The sequence below is a fragment of the Pleurodeles waltl genome, chromosome 11, assembly GCF_031143425.1.
Source record: "Pleurodeles waltl isolate 20211129_DDA chromosome 11, aPleWal1.hap1.20221129, whole genome shotgun sequence".
Taxonomy (NCBI): Eukaryota; Metazoa; Chordata; class Amphibia; order Caudata; family Salamandridae; genus Pleurodeles; species Pleurodeles waltl.
Genome location: NC_090450.1, coordinates 430,354,340 through 430,379,527, shown reverse-complemented (window position 1 = coordinate 430,379,527; position 25,188 = coordinate 430,354,340). Strand labels below are relative to the sequence as shown.

The window sequence follows — 25,188 nt, the reverse complement described above, 5'->3', positions numbered from 1 at the left end:
TGGTAAGCCTAAAGACACTAAGAGACCTTGGAAAGAAGATGATTAAGACGATGAAGAATTTATGGATCGGATATTATATGATCGCCCGCCACCTTATGCGGTAAGCGATAATGTCCCGAGCACTAGTACGGGTCCTGGAAACCAGACGCAGGAGAAGGGAGTTACTGATACAGCACAGACTAGTGATACGGCTTTGATACAGAATAGTGTCAGTGTACCCACTGCGCCAGACATGCAGATAAAGTTGCAACCTCCACCGCAGATACAGAGAATCTATCCAGACGTCCCGTTACTAGAGAGTACTACAAATCTGATAGTGCCGCCAGACCCGATATATACAAAATCGAGGTTAGTGCAGATTGAGTCAACTCCGCAATTGCTGCCGCAGCCACAACTGATACCGGGATATAACCCAGTAGCTGGACCTCCATTAATGCCTGCCCCGGCTTCACTGGATCAGACCTTTGGAGTCGCTGCTCCACGAGGTTTGGGACCAGGTCAGACACCAGCTGCAATATCATTGCCAATTACTGTTGGTCCACCTGTGCCATTGTATGCACAAGGTAAGCTTGGTGTATGTGATCAGGGAGTAATGCCCCAAGATGTGCTAAGATGAGGGTCCATAGGAACCCCTCAGTTAATGGCCCCAGGAGAACAAGCGGTTGAAGAACCAAGGTCTTTGATAGACCTTAGCCCAGTTGAAGCATCGTTGGAAGCAATGAGCCAGGCAGGGCTAGGGGTGTTAACCCCACAAACAATAAGTACGAATGCTTCACATTCACCGATGATGCATGCGAGGAACATTCCACTGCAAGGTTTTACGGTACAACAGTTGAATGAGTGGTTAGAGAAGACCTATGCTTTGCAAGAGACTACAGTGGAACCAGAAAGGTCAGAGAAAGATGATTACTTGAACTTTGTGAGACTGGGCGTGGAAGCTGCTGAATTAGTGGAAGGAACAATGGGGGTAAACAGATTAGAGTCATATACAGAAGCAGAGTTGAGATATCTGTGCCCTAAGATTACTAAAGAAGTAGGCAAGGTACATCAGAAATTAACAAACCTGGCAGACAAGTACAACATTGATATTGAGAATACTAAACATTTGAAAAGAAGTTACAGGTTAGACTTTGATTCAAAAGACTTTGAGCATATGAGGTCTGCCGGAATGAAAGTGCCTCTAAAGGAAATATTGCAAAGTGCGCAAATCTGGGGAGCATTAGAAAAATGGGAAGGCAGATGGGCTAAGAAAAGACAAGGAGAAAGGTGACAGCCTGGGTTCGAGTAAAACTAAAACCACACCAGATTCAGACTCAGCAAAGATACTACCGATGAGAGAAACAGCTGGTGGAGTTTTAATTAATGTGCTGTTGTCCCGAGGAGACATCCTATCTTTTACTAATGATTATATCCCAGGTTGAGGGAGAAACCGATCGAGTGGTACCAACAAACAGATAGGTTTGTGAAGCTTGCAAAGTGTCTCTGGGAAGACTTGAATACCTTGTTTGAGATTATTGTTCCACCCGACTTGTGGCTCGAGTGCAAGAGAGGGTTAGACTGGCCGACGAAGGAGCTGGCAAGGGATAAGGTGACTGGAGGCACCCTCTGAGGAGGTGATGAAGTACTATTATAAAGTGATTGAGTTTTTGAAGCAGACCGTGTCGCCGAAAGTGACTGATTTGCAGAAAATCGACCGGACCTCACAGGAGGTTAAGGAATCAATACATGCTTACTATGAGAGATTGTTAAAGGCATTCAAACATCACATTGGTACTGAGACCATTGAGCCGAAAGACATGAACCATCTCGTGTTCAGGTTTGTTGAAGGGCTGAGACCAGAAGTTAGCCAGATGATCAAGAATCATTTGATCTGTTGGCAAGCGAAGCCGATTGATGAGGTATTGCAGTATGCGAAATACTGTAGTGATGAGATTGAACTGAAGCAGAAAAAGTTGAAGGAGAAAGTGATGGTGATTCAGATAAGGGCAGAACAGGCAGGAATGCAGGGAAATGGAATTCAACAGATGATACAGCAGCAACCGCAAGGGAATGGTGTGTTTCAGGCACAACCAAGAGGTCGAGGTTTTGTGAATCGCGGTCCAGACTTAAATACGGTTGTGGTTCAAAATGACACGCAAGGGATGAAAAAGATGTCACGCGTGCGGGGGCGTGGGGCATTGGAAGCGGGAATGCCCAAATGTGGTGCAGGATGGTGTCGTTCAACAAAGCACTAATGTCGATACATTGCAAAATATGAGAGGTACAAAGTTGAGAAATCAAAACCCGAACCTTCAAAATAACATGGCTCAGATGCAAGGGTTACAGCCCATGCAGCAAATGCAAATGCCACGTGTTTAGCCAGCGCAAATGCAGCAAGTACGACAGCAGGTTCCCATGGTACCTAGACAGCAAATGCAGTTACCAATGGCTCCGATGGGACAGCAACAGGTGATGCTTCCTCAGGAGGTCACAGGTCAGGTGATGAGTCAAAATAATACAGTACAGCAATTCCCATTGCGTGGTGAAGATGGAATGAATGAGGAATGGTCGAATGACCGTTCAGATAGTGAAGAGTGCAGACTTGCAGCGTCCCTAGAAGTAGATCAGAGGGGACCCTATGTAGAGGGAAAGGTAATGGGTCACAAGGTTTCACTTTTGGTTGATACCGGAGCTACACGCTCCACGGTCAGGAGTGCAGAAGTTCTGAAATTACCACTTTTAGGGCGTACCATAAGGGTGGTCGGAGTAGCAAACCAGTACTTGACAAACCAAATTACAGATCCAGTGCAGGTTGAGATTGGCAATTTCCAGGGACTGCATAAGTTTGTAGTCTGCGATTAAAGTCCAGTATCCCTACTGGGAAGAGACTTATTGCGCACGATGAAATGTTCGATTACATGTTCCAATGATGGAATTGAGGTGCAGACAAACAGTGTTGATCAAGGAGATTATGGTCAGTTCGCAGAATTAGAGACAGAAAATACAAATGAAGATTACCCTTTGATTACATTGTTCCCGATGTTTACAGTGATGGACTTACCTGCCGAGTTACAGGGAACGGTGACAGAGAAAGTGTGGGATTTGACAGGAAAAGAAGTGGGTCTGATAAAAGGTGTGGAACCAGTTAAAGTACAAGTGAAGCCAAATGCAGTGTTTCCCCAGGTGCCACAATATCACATGGCACAAGATGTTCTTATCCAAGTGGCACAAATAATTGCGGACTTTTTAAAGCAAGGAGTCCTGAAGGAAGTGTTGAGCAGCCCATGTAATTCACCGATAATGGGTCTGAAAAAGCCCTGTGGAAAGGTTCGAATTGTGCTGGACTTAAGAAAAATAAACGAGATTGTGGTAAAGTGTTGCCCCATAGTGCCCAGTCCAGCAGTGATTATGTTTCTTTTCCCGCGTGATGCCGAATGGTTCACCGTTGTAGACCTGTCACAAGCTTTCTTTTCGATACCTCTTCATGAAGACAGCCAGTTTTTATTCAGATTCAAATTCCTGGACAAAGTGTACAGTTGGTGCAGAATTCCTCAAGGGTATTCTGAATCACCGTCCATCTTCCATCAGATATTGAAAAAGGACTTAGAGTCCCTAGTACTGCCTTTCAGTTCAACTCTAGTACAGTACATTGATGATTTGCTGATTGCGTCCAGGACAAAAGATGACTGTAAATATGATACAATTGCCTTACTGAATCATTTGGGAAAGAACAGACATAAAGTGTCGCCAAAGAAGCTGCAGTACTGTCAGAAAGAGGTGAAATAATTAGGACACTTGATTGAGAAAGGGTCCAGGAGAATATAGAAGGAAAGGGTGACTGCTATTTTGCAAATGAACCCTCCGACAACCAAGAGAGATGTCAGGATGTTTTTGGGAATGGTGGGCTACTGTCGCCAGTGGATACCCAACTTCTCGATTATCTCAAAACCATTGATAAAGCTGACAGGCAAAGAGATTAAGGATGAGCCGTATACCATAGCTTTATCCAAGGAAGAGCTTGAGTCATTCATGGAATTGAGAGAGTGCATGTGCAGAGCACCAACTTTGGGTGTGCCTGATTATACGAAGCTGTTTCTGCTGTTTTGTCATGAACGTGATGCTTGTTCTTTCTGTCCTAACACAGGTCCATGTAGGTGCAAACCGCCATGTAGCATATTTTTCAGCTACCTTGGATCCCGTCGCAGCAGCCTTGCCGGGTTGTTTGCGAGCAGTTGCAGCAGTTGGTCAAAGCCTCACGCAGTGTGAAGGCATAGTGATGGACATCCCTTGACAGTAATGGTTCCTCATTCAGTTGAGATTTTGTTGACTCGAACCAAAACCCAGCACATGACAAATGCCCGTCATACCAGATATGAGACAATTTTATTGGGGTCACCAAATGTTTAATTGAAGCGATGTACTGTATTGAACCCGGCAACTCTACTTCCTGTTGAGAATATGGAGATTAATAACGAAGAGGAGGTGGAACATGATTGTCTTGAGGTAACAGAAATATGTACCAAGCCTCAACCTGATATTCAAGATACGCAGTTAAAAGAAAATGACTGCATTCTGTTTGTTGATGGATCCTGTTTGAGAGACTCAGTCGGAATGCTGAGAGCCGGTTATGCTGTATGTACCATAGCTGGTATCATCGAAGCTTCCTGGCTCGAGAGAGTGTATTCCGCACAAGTGGCAGAGCTAATTGCCCTTACTGAGGCATGCCACACAGCTGAAAATCTGAAAGTCACTATCTATACTGACAGCAGATACGTATTTGGAATTGTACATAATTTTGGCCAATTGTGGTCGCAGAGAGGTTTAATGACCTCCTCTGGTTCCCCTGTGAAAAATGGTGAACAAATTAAGGATTTGTTACATGCAATTCAGTTACCTCTTGAAATTGCCGTGGTGAAATGCAATGCTCACGTTAAGTTACAAGACTTTGTGTCCATGTGAAACGGTTATGCGGATCAAGTCGCAAGGTTTTGCACATCGAACTGTATATCGTTCAAGGATCAGTGGGAATTGTTACCGCAAACTGAAAATGACACATGCCTGAACCTTGCATTAAGGGTGGTCGATACACTAGATGAGCTAAAGACACTACAGGGTCGTGCTAGCAAAGAGGAAAAATGCTCCTGGCAGAGAATGCAATGTGTACAAAGGGCTGATGACTTGTGGGTCTCAGAAGAGGGGAAATTAGTTTTGCCAAACAGTCTTCTGTTACACTTTGCGAGGCTCTATCATGGACAGGCTCATCTTGGGAGAGATGCAATGATCAGGTCATTCAAAATCGATTGGTTTAACCCAAAGTTCAGACATGCCGCAGAGGTTACCTGTCACAGGTGCATCATCTGTCAACAGATGAATGCCGGAAAAGGGACTGTGGTAACTTTGAGCCACATAGGGAGAGCTGGTGGTCCATTTAGCAAGATGCAAATGGATTTCATTGAAATGCCTGTTTTTGGAGGATTGAAGTACGTGTTGGTGATTGTGTGTGTTTTCAGCCACTGGATTGAAGCTTACCCCACACGTATAAATGACAGTCTCCCAGTTGCAAAGCTGCTGCTTACTAATACCTAGGTTCGGGTTTCCGGTCTCCATAGAATCAGATAGGGGCAGACATTTAGACAATGAGGTGATTAAGCTCTTGTGTGCTGCATTAGACATCGAACAGAAGCTGCATTGTAGCTACTGTCCCAAAGCATCAGAATTAGTAGAGCAAATTAATGGTACTTTAAAATCGAGAATGGCGAAGATGTGCGCAGCTACCAATATGAAATGGCCAGATGCATTGCCCTTAGTGCTGATGTCAATGAGGAACACCCCTGATAAGAAGACAGGACTATCACCACACGAGATCCTTATGGGTAGAGCTATGAGGCTGCCCGCAGTACCTGCACATGGTCTTGTGAATATCACGGATGATATGGTGTTGGACTACTGCAAAGGCTTGGCTGATGTGATTCGCTCTTTTTCTCACCAGGTGGAAGCTAACACATTGCCACCGATCGGTGATCCAGGTCACACCCTGCAAGCCGGTGACTGGGTGGTCGTCAAGAAGCACGTGAGAAAGTCGTGTTTGGAGCCGCGCTGGAAGGGGCCATATCAAGTAATCTTGACAACAACCACTGCTGTGAAATGTGCAGGCGTTCCAAACTGGATACATGCCAGCCACACAAAGAAGGTAAAGTGTCCAACTGATGAGGAACTTGAAGTTTCCGACTCAACAGATCCAGCGAGGGAAGTCTTAGGGCCTGAAAATAGCCAAGCGAGAACTGAGACTGCAGGAGAGCCCCCTGAGAACAGCCTTGTCCCTCAAACAGTAAATGAGTTCGGGAGAGGTGACAGTGTGCCTATCTCAGTAGAGGCAGTAGGAGAACTAAGTCATGGAGAAGTTCTCCCAGAAGCAGACGGATACGGGTTAGAACTTGAACCCATTACAGATCCAGAAGAAGAGGAAGAAGAAGGCGAAATAGTAGAAAGAGATCAAAGTACACCGGCATCCCCTGAGCCAGTTGCAGGTCCATCAAGAGAAAACACCATATTACAAGAGGAGGGTGCTGCTCAGCGTCCTGAAAAGACAAGCAGGCAGAAGACGCATAAGGGAGATAACTGGCCAGAGAAACAGGCTGCAAAAGCAAGAAGCATATCAGGTGAAACAATAACAGAAGAAACTGATACATCCCAAATAGAGGACCTGAGTGAAGGAGAATTGCAAGGTGAACGCAGACAGAAAAGAAAAAGAATCGCAAATAGAAGGTACGCAGGTCCTGAGTGGGCATATGCAACAACATCTGAATGGTAACAAGAATTCTTAGCGTTCTGTTTTGATCGAGAAGTACCAGGCCCATACTACGGTACCTCAAGTAACTCAAAGAAAAGACTTTGTTAAAAATCGAAATCCTAAAAACTAAAGAAAAGAGACTTATAAATTACCGGATGCGACACTGATAACCTGATTTGACTTTGAGAACTTGATTATGACAAGCTGCTAACCTGATTTGACAAAGGGGTCCTGGAGTGAGTGAAAGGCTGTAAATACACACAGAGAGAAAGACTTTTGCATCAAGAAAAAAAAGTAAAAGAAAAGAAAAGAGTTTTATATCGTCCTCAAGTTGATTATTGTTCTGCTATCTGATTCTTTACAGACATGGCTTATAATAGAGGTAGTAACAAGAAGGGTAAGGTGTGTGGTTCGTTGAGTCTTATATTAGGTATTGTGTGTGCAATATTAATTGTGGGAGTGATTGTGGATATGCCGTGGTCGGATAAGAAATTGACTAACCATGCTTCAAAACCTGAAAGTACAACATTAACATTGTGGGAAAGGTTTGAGCAGGATGCAAAACACTTGCATGAGGGAACTAAATTCAAAGGGGGAACTTTCTACTAATGTCTTCTATCGCTTGCTGAATGAGTATGTTGAGACCATGGATGCGAAAAACTGTTGTGTGCACAAAGATTTCTTCATCAGTGCAAGAAGGGGTCACTTACCATAGCCTTCACTAACTTATGGGATAAGTTGTAGTTTGCTATTAACAAGATTCTATAATCAAGAGCATGTGCAATACTTATATTCAAATCTGGATGTTGTGTTTTCTTTTGTGCCTGTGATTGAGTTTCTGAACAAGCTAGCTAAGGAGCATAGTATAAAATTAGTGAGAGTTTTCTTTGAACCAACGCTTACATTTGGGACAGCTTATGCACACCGCAACAATCTGACTTGCTTATTGACACCTGTAGAGAAAAGCTTTTTAGATCACACTGATGATAGACGCAAAGCATTAAAAGAAAGATTAGAAAAAGCGTTAGAGAAGCGCACATATGCAAATGATTATGCTTACACTGCAATAAAGACGCAAGGCGAATTAGCTATAGATGCATTACATGTAGGAAGGCTTTGTGTATATATAGGCCAAAATCTGAGCATGACACTTTATTTGTGGGATCGAGTGAATGCAGACATGTGTTTTTGTTTCAGAGTAAATGGACATTTATGTTAAATGGACAGGATCCAGCGATCCCTGGGATTTATTATATCTGTGGACTTAATGCTTATTACCGTCTCCCTAAGGGATGGTATGGGACATGTTATTTGGGAATAGTTTTCCCAAAGATTTACCAGATTGATGATTTAAAGCAAATACCTAAAACATCTGAATTACAACATGTTAGACAAAAACGAGGGACAGCGGCTGCTGTCGGTGGAGACATATTTGGAGCCATAATTCCTTCAGTTGGGGTTATCTTAAACTCCATAAAGATTCAAAAGTTGTCTACTATTGTGGATAACATGCTGACAAATTTTACAGGGGCTATACTCCTTATGGATACTGAACTTGTTGCGGAAAGAGCTATGACTCTTCAAAATCGTCTTGCTTTAGACATTCTTTTAGCAAAGAGTGGGGTGGTCTGCAAGATGCTCAACGAGCGTCATTGCTCCTTTATACCAGATAATAGTAAAAAGATTAGAGGTATGCTTACTAACTTAACTAAGGATAGTGCAGACCTGAAGGATTTGAAGGAACCTGGAGTGTGGGAGAAATTTGGAAAGGGAATTGCCAGAGTAGGGAGCTGGTTTAGCAGTATTTGGAATCGGGTGCTTGCAAAAATTTTAGGGGGGTCTATTAATTGTTCTGGCCTGTCTATTGGGATTATGGGAAGCATGTAAAATAAATGATAAAATCAAAAGAAATTGGACAAAGAGAAGCAAAAGGAATGAGGAAAGTGAAAGGGAGAAAATGTTTAATGAAATCTGGGAGAGCTCACACAAGGGAGAAGATGTTGAAATGCGCATAATGCGTAAAGTGAAAAATTAAAGTTAAAGGAAAGGTGTGATGAAAGTCATCAGAGGAGGGACTGAGAGAGCGTAGCTTATATAATTTACATTAACATAAAATGTTTATGAATCAGTGTGTGATGATGCCGCATAGAAACTATAATAATAGTAATTTTGCTTAGACGTGCATTTGAATAGTGACCACGATGAGTGGCCACCAATGTATACATAGACCAATAATAATGACCAAAGTGTTTATATTATGTTTAAATAAGTTTATACTAACATTTGCGTTATTAAATCTGTATTGAAATCCTCATAGGCCTTAAGTTAGCATGAGCCGAAGCTTAGCTGCCCTGGCTCTCATATTACAGGCATTTTTCTATTTGCCAGTGTGCTGACTCACAAGGGGCCATGACCCTGCTTATTGTTTTTCTTCAACTTGGAAGATGAATGTAACCATGTTAGATCAGTTTCCCACCGCTTCTTCTCGTTTGCAAAATAAATATTAAAAGTGAATTGAAACAATGTAGATTAATGTAATGTACAAGGTCATTCAAACCGGTGAAGACAATGGAACTGCTGACCAAAAGATGTGCAAAGAATTACAGAAGGATGAAATCATACCGGACGTACCACCTCTGAAGACGTCAATTACGAAGACCAATCAAAACTTGTAAAATAATATGGGGTGAAGAGTTAGATTACCTAATGTGTTTTATGATAGGTTAAAGATAGTGGGGTATAGCAAGCGTCCAATAGAAGTTTGGGGGAATGTACAACGAAAAAGGGATAAAAACCCATGTCACGGGGAGTCATTTAGAATTAGGTAGGGAATGCTATTGATTTTATCCAGAAACTCTCTCACTCTGTTTGGTGACTTATTGTTTTACTTAGACCATCCTCGCCCGTAGAATTGTCCATTTTACACTTTCCCTCCTTAAGAGGAAAGTGCCCTTTTGCCCTGGAGCTGAGTTCTGACTGATAGCGATTTGACTGAAGTCCTGAGGACGAAGACTGAACCTGTGCGCTGACCTAAACTTTGGAGGGTAATTATGACAATGCAATTGTAATTTGTCTGTTTGCTTTTCCTTTCTAGGTACCAACTGCTGGTTTTGACAGAGGCCTTAGCTAGATGTTTTTCAAACTGGTGTTCTAAATTGTTTTGCATGAAGCCCAACATGCGAATGCTAATCAGTGGTTAGGACAGGTGTTCATCAAACTGACGCAAATAGACAAACAACGAGATTATGCTTTGTTGAACTGACGGGTTATTGATACTCTGCTAAATTGATCTATGTTCACGCCGTGTTATGTACTGATGTGTATGATTCTCGCTTAATGAAAGCTTAACAAAGTTGCCATAGTGTGACTATGCTATTATGTTTCTTGGTGTTGAGATTAATGCATTTGCTTTTAGACTGTAACTAATAGGGAATACAACTCATAAAATTCTACTAAACAAGGTGTGGTTATTCATGGCTGACAGATCATGGTAGAATCTTGAATTGATTAATGACTTTGACTAAAGTGAAATGTATTGTTGTGATAAATATTGACGAGATTATTGACATATTGATTGACATATTGATCAGCTGTCTCGTCCTAAGGTGTCTCTCAACTGGGTCAAAAGATTCATTGGCCTAAAAACGAGTCCTGATGTGTAATAAAATATCATAAAGGGACGCGTTAACACTATGAACACACAACACATAGAGACAGTATTTGTCGGTGGGGTGTAGCAGCCGTCAGGTATCCAGTAGATTAAAATCTTCCATTAGATTTTTCAGGACAGCCCTGTCTAAGTTGTTAGCCCTGTCTATGCAGCAAGATTTGGCTATCCGAGGATCCGGAACTACGTTTCACCCCTCCCACCCCCTTTCACTACAAGAGTCCTCCTGAGTGATGTGCGTAGTGAGAAATGATTGGCTAGAAGTTGTGACTTTGCACTATTAGATGCAAATATCTAACACAGTGCTGAAGATACCGCAGCCTCCTCATCAGTCTGCATTTTGAGGGCCTCAGTTGTAGGTACTTTCTGAAAAGTATTACCAATACGCATTTCTTTGAGCTGGCTAAAGAGGACGATGATATGTGCAGGTCAGCCACAGAGTGGATGCTGTTCACTACTGTTGCTGCTGCTCACTACTTACTTGCACAGTCCTAACCCAGTTTTCTGATTCAGTGTGTGCCAGGGGTGTTTTATGCAATAGCGCACCATTGTAGTAGACAAGTTAAATAAATATATTTTCCTCTTGGAGCAGTGTGACAAACCATTGACCTTAAGTTAGACTGTGGGTGAGGTTGTGGTTTAAAGTTTAAGAAAGTCAGGCCACGAGTGGCTGTATAAGGGAATGTGTTGGAGGTAAGGTGTCGGGAAAACCATGGAGAAGAATATTGCTAAAAAAAAGCTGGTACATGAGATTACTGATTGAGGCAGCTCTTGTCTCACGGTGAGTCTCAGTATGGAAATGCTTCAAGTGAACATTATGAAATGCAGTTGCATTTCTGACAATACAATGTTGACAGAAGCTGCACACACAGATTGAGGGTGTAGTAAAAAGGTTAACGGATTAGCAACTAAAGTATCTGTGAAGGTTGAGGAAGCAATTAGCTCAAGAATGTGGTAGTTCTTTGCTAATTCACGATCTTGCCCTTCAAAGGGTATTGTGATTTGTCTCTGATTCTTGAGTCTGGGTTATGAGGAGTTTAGTTTTTATCAGTCCTCCTGCTCACAGTCTGGTCTTAATTCAACTTAGAAGGCACTGAAGGGAACTAGTAGCCTTAGGATGCCACAATGGGTGTGCCATCGTGCATTTTGTGGTGAGACTGGTTAGATGTATAAGTGCCATCTACGATGAGGAAATAGAAAATTGTTCACGTTTTTTAGGTTTTGAGAATTCCTTCAACTTCCGATCCATGTAACAAGTATTACTGCAGGATCCAGTGGGACATACTTAATGTTTCAGCATTTAAGGCAAGGCTGTAGAATCAAAAATGTCTTCTTAAGATTTCAGAAGAAAGGTTTTCAGAAATGTGTATTTTATTACCCTCATATTTAAAGGGCCCATAGTCTTTTGCACCCTAATGACTTGTGTGGCTCGTAGGTGACGCAGAAAACAACCAATAATAAGTTGTTGGGTGGCATCATTTGTAGTTGTCTGGAGGCTTATCATCTGGACTGTCTGGAACTCCAAGTGCGAAGTGAAGTCAGATCCAGTAGGTCAGGGACTAAAGCACTCAAAAAATCCCTCATGTCTTTCATGTCAGTATTTCCAGGTACTTTTTGTATTGTATTGTAATCGTATTTATATAGCGCTTACTACCCCTGACGAAGCGATTTTCGATGAGTAGCACGCTACTCCGGAACCCAACAAGAATTAGTGATGGATTAGTATCATTTAATAATGAGTACAGTTTTAGTATTATTATGAGTTAATTTGAGCCGCGGATATGAGAGTTTGTTAGTTAGATTGACTGGAGTAATGGAGGGGTGGAGGAGGAAAGAAATCCAGAAGTGTTAATTGGGAGTATATCCTTCATTTACTCAATCCAAAGGCTTGGGATGAATAAAGGGGGGGCGGAGGGGGGGAAGAGTATGTGGAAGGGTTAGGGAGAGCATAGTAGCAGGGTGAGATGAATGCAGGAGAATTTAGTAGGGTTGTGTGGGAGGTCACAGAGGTAGAGTGAGGTTTGGTGAGTTAGATGTGGAGGTGGAGGGAAGAGCTTAGGCAGAGATATTTAGGAGATGAAAGTGGTCGAAGGGATTTGAGATGAATCAGAGTGAGAATGGAGGATAGTTTGATAGAGACATGACATAAGAGTGATGAAAAATGAGAGCAGAAATTCATAGATATCTAGTATAACAACCCAAAAACCAGGAGCCATGCAATGATCCACAAACATGCCAAGCACAGAAACAACATATACACATACATACACATATATATATTTATAAACACATGAATACACATACATATGCACATACAATACATAATTAGAATCATGGGTAAAAAATACTAAGTCAGACAGCTTTAAAAGAGTGTGTGTGTATTTTATTGTTATGACAGTAGCAATACATATTTTCCAAAGAAACTATAAATAAATAGAAATATACATATAATCTGAAAAAATATTTATCCACATAGGCATATGCAGTTCATAGTTGTTTGAAAAAGGTGGTTATGAAGGAAAGAGCCAACTCTTGAGTAGTTTTCTGAAAACAAGAGAGTTATCTGTGGCTCTTATAGTTGTAGAAGTGCAGATTGTCACACATACCCCTCTTCTCTAGCTAGTCATTGTTCAGATGCCACCGTTGTTGACCCTCGAGTCAAGAGCTGAATGTAGATGTTCCTCCACCTCATCCAACCTCCTGTCTGCTGCATCTAAATGTGAATAAAATGAGGCATATTCCATCCGCATAGACTTGATTTTATGCAAAATCACTGATGTTTTCGTTTTAAGCCATGCCTCCGAGTTTGATTATTTGAATTCTTCAGTCAAATTATATAATTATCTCAGGCATCTTGGCAGCAGCAGGTTGACAAAATGTGGGATTGCTGAGACTTTCCAGCAATGCTTCTGAAACCAATAGCTGTCGAAATGGGCAATTAGAACTTGAACACGACAATAATAGACAAAACATAGTAGAGAATATTGAGAAGCATGTTTTTGTAATAGAACTGATTCTGCAGAGGCCACAGCTGCAGTGGCATTAGTTGCATGCAAGAAACACCCAGCACTACTTTTGCTAATTCGAGTTAAAAGTTCGATGTTAGGCTAGACCTTGTTGAGAACAGAAATATGTTGATGCAATCACATACAACTGAACATTACATCTTTAGGGGCAGTGATGTCCTTTACGCAGCTGAAACCGTACTAAACATCCTGCCATAGTTATCTCACAGGAGGGCAAGCAGCATCATTTGAAAATTGACATATGTTTACCGACCATCATAGCAACCAAGAGTAGACTTCAATGGAATCAGCAATCATTTATTTTTTAGAATTATAACACGTGGTTCATTGAAGTAGCAGTCAATGTGGGCAGTCATGACGGTGTGTCAGAAATTATATTATCAAAATGGGCGTGCTTTGTAAAATGTCTCTTCAGTACAATTTTTTTATTTCAATGTCAACATTGCCTTGAAGCTCTGTTGGAGTGGTGATCTTGCAGCCTCCAGCCCCTGAAGTATCCCAGGAGTGCGAGTGTTTCCCTACCTTCCCTAGGAGGGGTGCTACATAGTACATCATTGCAGGTAGGCATAGTATATCTCTCAGGGCTAGATAAATATAGATGGGAGTATTCAGTGCTTTAAATGGGCCGGTACTCTCCAGTACTCAGTACCAGCACTTTTTTATTTTGAGAGGGAGAGTACCGGCATATCTCAAGAAAAATGTAATACTTTTAATTGGAGAGTAATGGCACTTCTCAGAAACAAGCAGATACTCTGGCACAGAGTACCTGCACTTCTATCTTTCCATTTAAAGCACTGGGAGTATTAAAAAAAGGGGGATACAGAATAGGAGGACTTGGCAAAAAACGGCCCCCAGTTGGCAGATACAGCACAGGACGCATCACAACTTTTCTACTTCCAGCCACAAAATACAACTATCCTGACTTTGAATTGTTAGTCCCACTGGAGCACACACATGGTGAGCACGCACAAAGTACAACACCCTCTCCTGTTCCTCCAGGTATGCAGCAATGATTCAGCATCTGATAACATCCATAATGCAAACTAACCTCTACCAGCTACCTGTAGCATGCGCTTTTTCTACCAGTCTCCCTAGATGTCGTGTCCATAGGTACTGGTGTGAAGGAGGGGATGGGAGTGCCCTCCATCTCAAAAACTCGATGCATAGCCGAGATCCACAGATCCGATAGACCCAGTGGAGTGTTTATATAAGTATATTTTTATATTTAGTATTAAATATTCGTGGAATATATTTAATTTACATGTTGAAATATTTAACATTTAGTACTTTAAACTCTAGTTATACTAAACGAAACTATATTTTTGTCTGTTTTTGGACAATATTATAGTCCACAATATTTTTTTCCTGCTATTTTTGCATTTACCACGATATTGTGTCAGTGAGTGGTTGATGAAACTCCACAGCCGGGGTCGACTGGGTGTGCGCGAGGACCACCCATGGCTGAGACTTGTGTTGTGTGGCTCTGGGCCCCGTGCCACGGCTGCCGGTGGCCGGCATTGAGGAGCAGGAAGAAAACTTTGCACAGTGGCAGGGACTGGCTGCCTTGCCTGGCAAACCACTGTGGGCCAGTGAGAGCCAGCGGGCTGTGTGCTGGGAGGCAGCCAGAGGCCTAGAGGAGCAAACCTGACTGACTGAGATGCAGAGGCTTGCACAGTGAGCCTGGTTTACGGTGAGGCATGCATTCTTGCAGTGAGGGGCACTAGGACTCTGCCAGTTGCCGCTGCAGAGACACGGAGGGAGTAACAAGGCAGGCCTCAGACTAAAGAAGAAGTGGATTGACTCTGTGGCACAGCAGAAATTTGGAGGCCCCCTTTCCCAGTATTGTGACAACATCTGGTGACATTTTTGGATGAGACTAGACCAGCCATGATGTGATTGGATACCTTGACTGTGCTGATTGGAATTCACTGTATATGATGCTGGAACTGATGGTGTTTGCCATGTAAACCAGTAACTGTTATATCTGGTGCAGTAAAGGTAGCAGGACCAGCTGGGGACCAGTGCTTGGTGTGGAGCGCGCCAAAAGGCGTGGAGATTGCTGCATTGTGTGGGGACTCTCCCGGTGTCTGTGGGAGGAGAAACTGTATTGCAGCCCTCCCGCACCCCCAGGGCTGGATGAAAGTAGATAACAGAGTGCCCGCCTGCTTCTGCGGAGGGATGCCAGCTGAGACCTGGATGTGAGTGAAGCCCCCTGAAGCGACTGCCTCAGTGAACTGTAGAGCAAAGAAGGGCTGTGGTGCTTTGGGGGGTTCTGGACTTAGCGTAGTGCAATGAGTTAGAATTCAAATTGAGGGAGCAGTGTACTGTGCTCACCTCCAGCTCCCCCCATATACGGAGATTCCTTCCAATGATCTGGTCAGAGTGATTGGGGCCAGGGAGGTTGACTTACTCTCTACCCTGGGCTTTAACACAACGAGAAAGGACAGGGCATCAAAACCATCTTGGAATAATAAACATAGTAACTTATACTCAGACGGTCTCAATGACTGAACATCCTTAAAATGAGCCTGCGACTGAACTGGGGACTCAGACCAAGGGCAACCTGTCAGCCTCCATCAGATCTGCAAACGAGGAGGTCCTATCACAAGTACCAGAGGAGAGTTAGCCACAAAAATAGATGTGGTTGCCATGGACGTTAACATCCTGAGAGCGGACCTTTGTGGCATTATAGACCATGTCACGGCTACGGCTTGGGAGAACTACAAAAGGAGGTGACTACCCTCCGGGCCATGTTGTCTTCCCTGCGAAAACTGACAATAAGAGTTGAGGAATGTATTGAAGACTCTGAGGGAAGATCCAAAATAAATAAGCTGTGTTTTGTATGTCTTCCTCAGAGGAACAATCAGCAGAACTCTTCTTCGAAGACTGGATTGTCAGGGTTCTGCACCCCCCAAAACTGTCTAAGTTCTTCACGATTGAGTGGATGCACAGGGCATTGATGCCTCTGCCAAGACCTGGCGCACCTCCACGTGCCCTAATAGTCCACCTCTTCAACTTGAGAGACCGCAATACAATTCTCCAACATGTGTATAAAAGGTCTGCCAGTGTTTGAGGGAAGGCAGATATCCATTTTCCCAGAGTACTCCCAAAAGGTCCAAAATCAACGTAAAACTTATCTGAGGGACCTTAACCGGTGATACTGCCTCAGGTTTCTGGCAAAGCTCCCAATAGTGCATGAAGTACATTTCTCAGCATATGAAGCCAGTGAGTGAGTGGATGTGGTACCCGGAGTCTCTCCTCCAGGATCGTCGGCTATGAGGGCAACTGCATCAATGTTGAAGAGTCAATCTGCTTACCTGAAGAAGCAGAGGAAGCATAAAGGAGTGGGGCTGGAATTGCGAGAGGCATTCCAGGCCCTCTTGGGTAGTCCGGATTCAGGCACAAAGAGCACAGATGTTGGTCCGGCCTGAACTACCGTAAATCTATAATATGGTGAGGGTGAACAGGTCCAGTGGCGTGAACTGCTGGACACTGAAAAATATGCAGAGGGCTGGAGACTGTCACAGTACTGAAAGTCAGCAAAATGTATGATTCTGATGAGGGGGACTGTGTGGTCCCATAGCTCCTAGGTAATAGTAGGTTGTGGATCCCAGGAACTTGTAAAATATGGAAAAAACAGTGGGGATGCCTGATTGTTATTAAATATGATACATACTAGCCGGTCGGGAGCCACAGGGACAAGGGACACAGGCCCAGAGGGGCTGTTTCAGGAGTACCGCTTTGCGTCCCCAATGGTGTACTGACCTCTAGCATAGCATATAGTTCATTGGCACCTTGTGTTAATAGTTTTTGAATGGGAGTGGGGTGAGAAATTCCAGTTCATGCACTGCTATGGTTTTGGCAGGGTGGGTTTGCTGTACTGCCCATGGGTTGGGGAGTTGGATAGGGGAGTTATATTGACTTTTACATTGGTTTATGGGGACAGAAGCTACTTGTGTGACTGGGGATGTCGGTGTGTGGTGTTGATGGTCACTTTGGCTGTGTTGTCTGACAGTATTCCTGGATGGCCTGGTGCTAAGATGGATCTGATTGAAGTCTATTATGGAGGACGGGGTGTGTATATTTGACGTGGAATGTCAGGGGACTAGCACAGTTGGAGAAGAGATGCACAGTGTTTGCCTACCTAAAGAGATATTGAATCTCTGTAGCATTCCTACTAGAAACTTGTGGGTTCAGGACTGTATCCCTAGTATCCGTAAGAGATGGAGAGGCCAATTGTGTGCAGCCTCATACTCCTGTTACGCCCGTGGTAGTATTATTTGGGTGGCTCTCTGGGTACCTTTTCACCATAGAGAGCATGTTCTAGATCCATAAGGATGTTACGCGATCCTGTATGGAGACATGGACGATGGTGAGGTATACCTGATGAATGTCTATGCCCCTAATAATGACAGTGAGACCTGTTATGGGGGAGGGGGGGGTGGTGGTGGTAGCTGCTGCTTCGATGTACCTGTCTGGAGAAGAGGTGTAGGCAGCAGATTGTAATTGTTTCTTTGATGGAATGATTGATCAGCAGCTGCTGTGTAGAAACACGGAACCACACATGACAAAGCAATTGGGTGATCTATTGCAGGGCTTACAAATGTTGGAAATTTGGAGAGAAGGGCACCCTGACACAAGAGCATTCTCCTGTTACACGCTTGCCGTGAGAATGCATAGCTGTCTAGATTACTGCTTTGTGGCGGCTGGTCTAGCACAGACGGTAAAGTAGGTTACATACCTCGTGTGCTACCTATCAAATCACTCCCTGTTGTTGATGTGCCTAGAGAAGGGGCGTTCTCACCCTGCAGTTCCCTTGTGGCACCTGCAAGCAGAGGCATTGACAGACCCGCCATTTGTGGCTACAGTGCGGAAGGAACTCATTATTTTCATGAAAATTGGGGCAGCTCAAACACTAGGGCTCCTGATTGGGATGCCATGAAAATAGCACTCAGAGGGGGTCTGCCTCAAGACGACATATGGTGTCTTGAAACAACTAGAGCAAGAGTTGGCCCGACGGGAAGATCCACTGCGTGACATAGATTGGATGCTACCGGCATAACACAGAGGCTTGATGATGGCAGCAAGCACAGAGGAATCTACTGGATGATTGGCACAGACTGTTAAAACACACTTGCACTGCCTATTGACAAAGGCCACGTGTGGAGGGGGACAAAACTGGAGCGATGTTGGCGCGACTGTTAAAACAACAGGCGTCCTGAGATCCAGTGCTGGTGAAGCAGGATTGAACTCAGGCGGCGAATAATGAGGTCTTCTGGGCCCACCTCTGTGAGACCTATACAAGACGTAGTGGGGGGGGGGGGGGGGGGCGGGTGATGGAGGGGGGCAGAATTTCCTGCTGGGATTGAACTCCCTAGACTAAGCAAAGAAGACCGGACAACCCTGGATTGCCCCATCACAAAAGGAGAAACTCCTGGTGGCGTTAATATGGTTGAAAACTGATAAAACTCCAGAAAGTGATGGACTTCTGGCTGAATTTTTCTACAACTATGCCGATGTGGTAGCTGAGAAATTGTTGGAGGTTTATCAAGAGGCACTTAAGTTGGTGCAAATGTCCAATACTATGAGAGAAGCACTAATAGTCTTAGTACCAAAGTCCAGTAATAACACTGAGGAGGCATCCTCTTACTGACCACTGTAGCTCTTAAACATGGTTGTTAAAATATTGAGCGGCATATTGGCTGCACGGTTGCTTCTGCACCTGGCATCACTGATACATGCGAACCAGTGCGGCTTTATACTGCAGAGGAGCATCATGTTTAACATCCGTAGACTGTCTCACATCATTTGCACTCTGCACTTGAAGGAGGGGTCTTATGCTTTAGCCTTCCTGGATAATTAACAAGCATTCGAACTGTTAGCTGAGAATACTTCTGGAGTGTCCTGGAAAAGGTGGGGCTCAGCCCCCAATATATATATGTGTAGCATGGGTGACAGTGTTATACACAGACCCGGGATCGAGGGTGCGAACAGGTATCATTGTGTCCGAACAGTTTGTTACATCAGGGCACCCGACAGGGATGTCCCCCTTTCACCCCTACTATTCGCCCTGGCAGTAGAGCTTATGGCAGAACTCCTGTGTCTCTAAATGGGACTGGGGCCTTAGGGAATCAAGGTGGGGGATACTACGCATGTGGTTTCCTTCTACACTGTTGCTCTCGTATATAATATGTGTGTGTGTGTGTGACCCTGTGGACATAGTCCCTGTGTTGTTGCGCACTCTGCATGACGTCGGGGAAGTGTCAGGACCCTTTGTTTATGCCCAAAAATCCAAGCTGATGCCGAATGGAGGCCTGGTGGAGGTACAGCTGTGCTCGCTCCCGGAGGTGGGACTCCTGTCTGTCTGTCCATTTCTGGATCTCAATATTAGTAGAGTACTCAAAAGACAAAGTATCAACCTGTTTCTGAGTAGACCTCCCTCTATCACTGATTGGTAAAGCACTGATTGTTAATGGTGATGCTTTGCAAGGTACAATGTACGAAATACCCAGAAAATATTTTACAGAGATTGATGACTTAATAATAGACCTTCCATGAGCCAGTACATTATACAGCTGCCCACCTACAACATGCAGTTCATTCACTGAGCGACTGAGATAACTGGGGAAAAAGATCTTCTGAAGGGCACACATGGGGACATGCCACTCCAAGACTCGCTTGTGTGATGTTTGCGGATATTTACGGAGATGCCCTTCCTGATATGACATGTGGGTTAGGTGTTGGTGCAAGCGGTCACAAGAGTGTAACAACACGTGCCATATGCACACAAGATGCTGCTATGGGCTTTGGAGCCCTTTGCCAAGATAACTGAGGTCATGTCCATACAAAGATGGAGGGAGTGGGCTGTGAGCTCCTTGGTGATTTATATTTAGGCAGTCAATTCCTTACATGGGAGGTGCTGGGTACATTTACATTGGGCACTGAGCTGTACCCACAATATGCTAAGTTATCAGAAAGGGAGATATGGCCTTGTTTTCCTGTGGACCCCCTACCCTCCCTGACGTTGGTATAGATGCTCATGTTGTCAGGGGCTTGTAGACCAATCTCCCACCCTTATTGTGCACTGACAGAAGATCTGCTGAGAAATATACCTAAAGCGCAAGAGAAATGGGAGATTGTGCTAGGTGAAGAGCTCCTTACCCAGGATTCATGAGGTTTTCAAACTGTGAGCTCCAGTGCACGCTTTAAGTTGATACAATACAATTACACACACCAGGCATACCTAGCACCCAAAAATGTACATGATAAATATGCCACCTGATCAGCCCAGCGCGCTGGTTGTGGTGCTCCAGTCGCAGACTTTATACTTCTGCTGTGGCAGTGCCCCATGATAACACTCTTTTGAAGAGCAGTATTGGACAACCTGGGCATGGCGACTGGTTGGGAGATGCCGCACTCTCCACAGAAGGTGCTGTTGGGGCTGATTCCGGCTCCGGGCCAGAGGAAACTTAGTCGTAGGTTTCTTTTGCTGTGTATGCTGCTGGCAAAAGATGCATTGCTATCAGATGGAAGAATGCAAGAGTCCCCAAATATACAGAGTGGCTCAGGGACATGCCTGAATGTGCAGTAGCAAAGGAAATCAGAATGAAGCACGTACGAAGCAATGATCGCTTGACTGAGCTTGGGCGATGATGATCACTGAACTGAGTGGAGGGGAAGAAGAGGTGGGTGGGGGCCTGGAGCAAATCGCAGGTGGAGAGTAAGTGTAACCTTCCTTTAGAATCTAGGCCGGAAGAGGTGGTGTATGTTCGGGCGCCAGGTGATTTTGGATATTCGAGGGATATAGGAGTGGTTGCATCCCTTGTAGGCACAGGGACCCGATGTGAAACAGGCGACCTCTACAGGGAAAGAGCACATAGTGAGATGATTTATTCGCTATGAAGAGCAGCTTGAGGGGAGTGGTGGGAGTTGTTTTTTGAAAATATTGAATTGTTGTAACTATCCTGACTACATGATAAGAAATAAGTGGTAAACTGTGATTTTTTTTTTCTTCTTTTTCTAAAAGCTAGAAGTTGGACAAAAATACGCTCCATTTGTAGGTCCTCAGGATCAAAAAGTAGCTGTTCTCTCATCCTTGATGCACCTGATTCAGGCGATCTTAAGAAACGTAAAAACGAATCTTACTGACAATAAATGTACTTTCACGTGTACTCACAAACGAGACATTAGCTGATAAACCACTTATTAGGTTTAAATTATCTTATGCAAATAAATCCCCTAAGTGGTTACTGGCTTAGAAACGGAAATAGTAAAAAAATGGGTATGCACGCCACAACTATACTACATTGCATGGTCAAACTACCAGTAGCTGCAAAGAGACCAGCCTTTTGGCTGTGGATCATAGGCAAACGCCCTTAATAGGTGCTAAGGGTTTGTGATCCGGTTAGACTTAGAAACTTAAAGTTAGACTTTGTACCTTTGAAAAGGCTACATGATATTTTAACCATGGACATTATTTATATTTTGGCATGAACTGAAAACACTAAATCCACTAATACCACAGACATTGGTTAGCTACAGTTTGTGTACAACTCCATTATTGAAGCATCACGTGACATGTAACCAGGAGTTCAGAGCCTACTGTAGAACGTGTTTGCAACAGAGATATACATTTGAAAACATACGTGTCACCATTCAAAATGTAAAAATGAGAAATTATCCGATTATGTCAAAGTTGAGATTAGAAAATGAGATGCATATTTATAAAAAAAATTATGCAACTCAGGGCACCAAGCAGAGTTGCAGCGCTCCGTTTCATGAACAAGAGAGAGACAGAGAGCTGAAAAGCACCACATCTACTAAGATATGGTGCTTTTCAGCTTCCTCCTTGCTTCTGAATGCCTAGCACCAATGGAGGCAACGTTGTGCCATGCTGCAAGGGTGCCTGCGTTATAGGGAGGATTTATTTTGTGCAGGAAGGGATTTCTGAGCACCAGGCCCCCTAACAGTTGGACTCTAATGCCTGATTTATTAAGGAGTTGGGTTGTCATTGTGTCACCTGAGGTGAAGAATGTAGCTCAGTTTTTTTTATTCAGGTTACAAAGCCATACAAGGACCGATTTGCACCACCTTCGGCAGCTTTGTAAAGAAATGTAATGCAGTGGCTTGCACTGGGTTACGTCACTTTCGAGCTAGGAGGCATTCCAGGGGTGCAACATGTGCATTCCTGTGCAGCCACCCATGTATTTGACCCAATTCCAGATGTACCAAGGTTTGAAATTGCGGGATTATGTCAAATCTGTACGATTAGAAAGAGTAAAGTATATATTTGGATTGTTTTGCCCAGGAAGGCATCCCTTCCTACACAAAAAGCAATCTTGCCTTTAATGCAGGCTCACTTGCACTATGGTACAAGGGTGACTGTGTTCGCTTGAGGTAGCATACAGTGTCCCAGTACAGGGAGAGAGCAGAAATGCTCCATATGTTTGTAAATATGGAGCATTTCTGCTCTTTCCCTTTCACGCAATATAGCAATTTCCCTTGCTGCCTTGTAAAAGAATAGTAAATGTCCCTCCCTGTGCGCACTTTGGCTGCTGTTCCAGGATCTTGTGCCAGCCCCACATGAGTCACCTCCAACCTTATCCTTTCAGCTTCAGGACCAGTAAGACCACTGTCAGCCCAACCAGCAGAAAGGGGAAGGTAAACACAAAGTTGCTTTCAGTTCAAGGTGCATATTGGGGAGGGAGTTCTCCCCACTCATGTTTAACAAACTGTGCCTTTGCACGCATATCTGTGGATCCATATTAACCAGAGAAGGAGAGGGTAGTAAAGCCACTGCCCAACAAGTGCAAGTACATGGAAGGGGAGAGCCTAGTGCTCTTCCCTTTGTAGCAATGGACAGTTTTCCTTAGCTGTCTGCAGCAGTCACCATCTTCTTCCGCCCAACATTGCTTCCTTTAGCAGGTTAGATGGAACTATCGTCCAGCTAACTGGAGCCTACTGGTTTTAGGACCTGATCAAGGAATAGGGGGTGGAGCTCAAAAACAGTGCTTCCACATTGCAGTTTACTGCTCACCACCCTCCCCTGAAATTGGAGTGAATTGTGCAAATCTTCAGTGTATTTTATAATACAGGTTGGCTTCAGTTGGAAGAAAGATTGTCATTGGTCAAATACATGGTGGATTTTGTCAAGATTTTTGGGACTCCATGTCCTTGTTAGGGCAGCGAGGGGCAGTACTTGCTTAGTATTGTGGGGAACCGGGTATGTTACTTTATGAGGTGGTACTGCTAGATCGTGAATGCTTACTGAATATTCTTAAGGGCCTCACCAATTCGAGTGTGTAGCATAACAAAGTATATGGACATACTCTTGGATTAAAATCCATTGTGCTCAAACGTATCTCTTTAAGCACTCATTTGCAGAGCCACAATGCCAGTCTGTATTCAGGGCTTTGATAGTTTGTGAGTACCCAAGGCATACACTCTTCAAATTACTTGGGCACAGTTCAGTACACGAGAGAGCTTTAGATGAGTATACCTATATGATTGGACCTCAAGGATGTTCGAACTCTTATAGCCCAGGGCACCTTGGAAGACACCAGCAGGAGCTGGAGAAGATCTGTGTGTCATAGTATAACTTTCTGCAAGTGGTGTGGTTACAGAATCTGATTAAACCGATTATGTATAAACATATTTCTGTTGAAAATAAGCTGTTTTAATTTTTCATACTTGAGGGTTCTGAACTATCCTCATTGTAATTGCTATGTTTTCAGGAAATGCGAGTTGGAGATGTTGTCTGCAAGCAAGTCTTCAAAAAGGTCCAGTGATGACGTTCAACAGTCTGCTGTCCCTGAAAGTGGAAGAAAGGCTGCAAAAGATGACTACCAGGCCATCTGCGACTGGAAGTGTACATCCTTAAAGTGCCAAGGGAAATCAACAATTGCCCATCATCTTATTTGTGATCAAATTTCTTCAACATTGGCTTGTATTTGTGTTTAGTGTGCTTTTTCCCCACAAAAACAAAATGTACAACAGTTGTTTAGAAAGGAAACATAATAACATGGGCTAAAACACCACTAAGCATGGAAGTATGTAATTTTAAACAGAGAATAAAAGAATGCTTGTGAGTGCACAGGAGAGCTAATGTGAAAGTACAAGAGCTGCTAGACGTTTGCGTTTACTTATTTCATTTCCTTCTAGTGGTGTTGAGAAAAAAACTAGAAAACCCTGCCCACATTAATTCAGATAAAAAGGTAAATGGAGGCAATATCACTTGAAAAGCATAAAACATGCTTTTAAAAAAAGCTGTAAACATTGAGTGTTACCATTCCTGGCGTTTTCCAATCTGTTATTCTGTTGTACCTTAACTGCGCCAGCAACACACATTGTTGCATACTTCTGTTGCACACACGCAGGAACCAGGTAGGGATATATTGTACTTGTAATTCAATGTATATTGCACTTATTACCTCAACGAGGCATTGAAGCGATTTCCTGCGATTGTTAGGCTACTCAGGAACCCAAAGTTAGTGTTTAAATCAGTGCTTATTGGCAATTGCTGGTTATGGTTTTTGGGATTAATCATGTGGTTTGAGGAAACCATTCAATGCATTTACTCCTGTTTATTTGTGGTAGATTAAATTAATAGGCGTAAGGTGTCCTCGTTAGTGAGGTCTATGCAGGCTAACGCAAAGGGTTGGTGAGAGTGATAGTCTGGTGAAGACTAGGCATTGTTATGTTGCAGGGGTGAGTTTTTAAAAGGAGAG

General features: G+C 43.6%; 1 protein-coding gene across 1 annotated transcript in view; it reads left to right on the top strand.

Annotated features, from left to right (window-relative positions):
* Positions 1-24,579, top strand: part of RBP1 (retinol binding protein 1) — a 134,938-nt gene extending 110,359 nt beyond the window's left edge. The window contains exon 4 of the mRNA XM_069213792.1: positions 24,196-24,579. Within this exon, the coding sequence (XP_069069893.1) occupies positions 24,196-24,249 (54 nt within the window). The 3' untranslated portion in view covers positions 24,250-24,579. The remainder of the gene's footprint in view (positions 1-24,195) is intronic.
* The last annotated feature ends 609 nt before the right edge of the window (positions 24,580-25,188 follow it).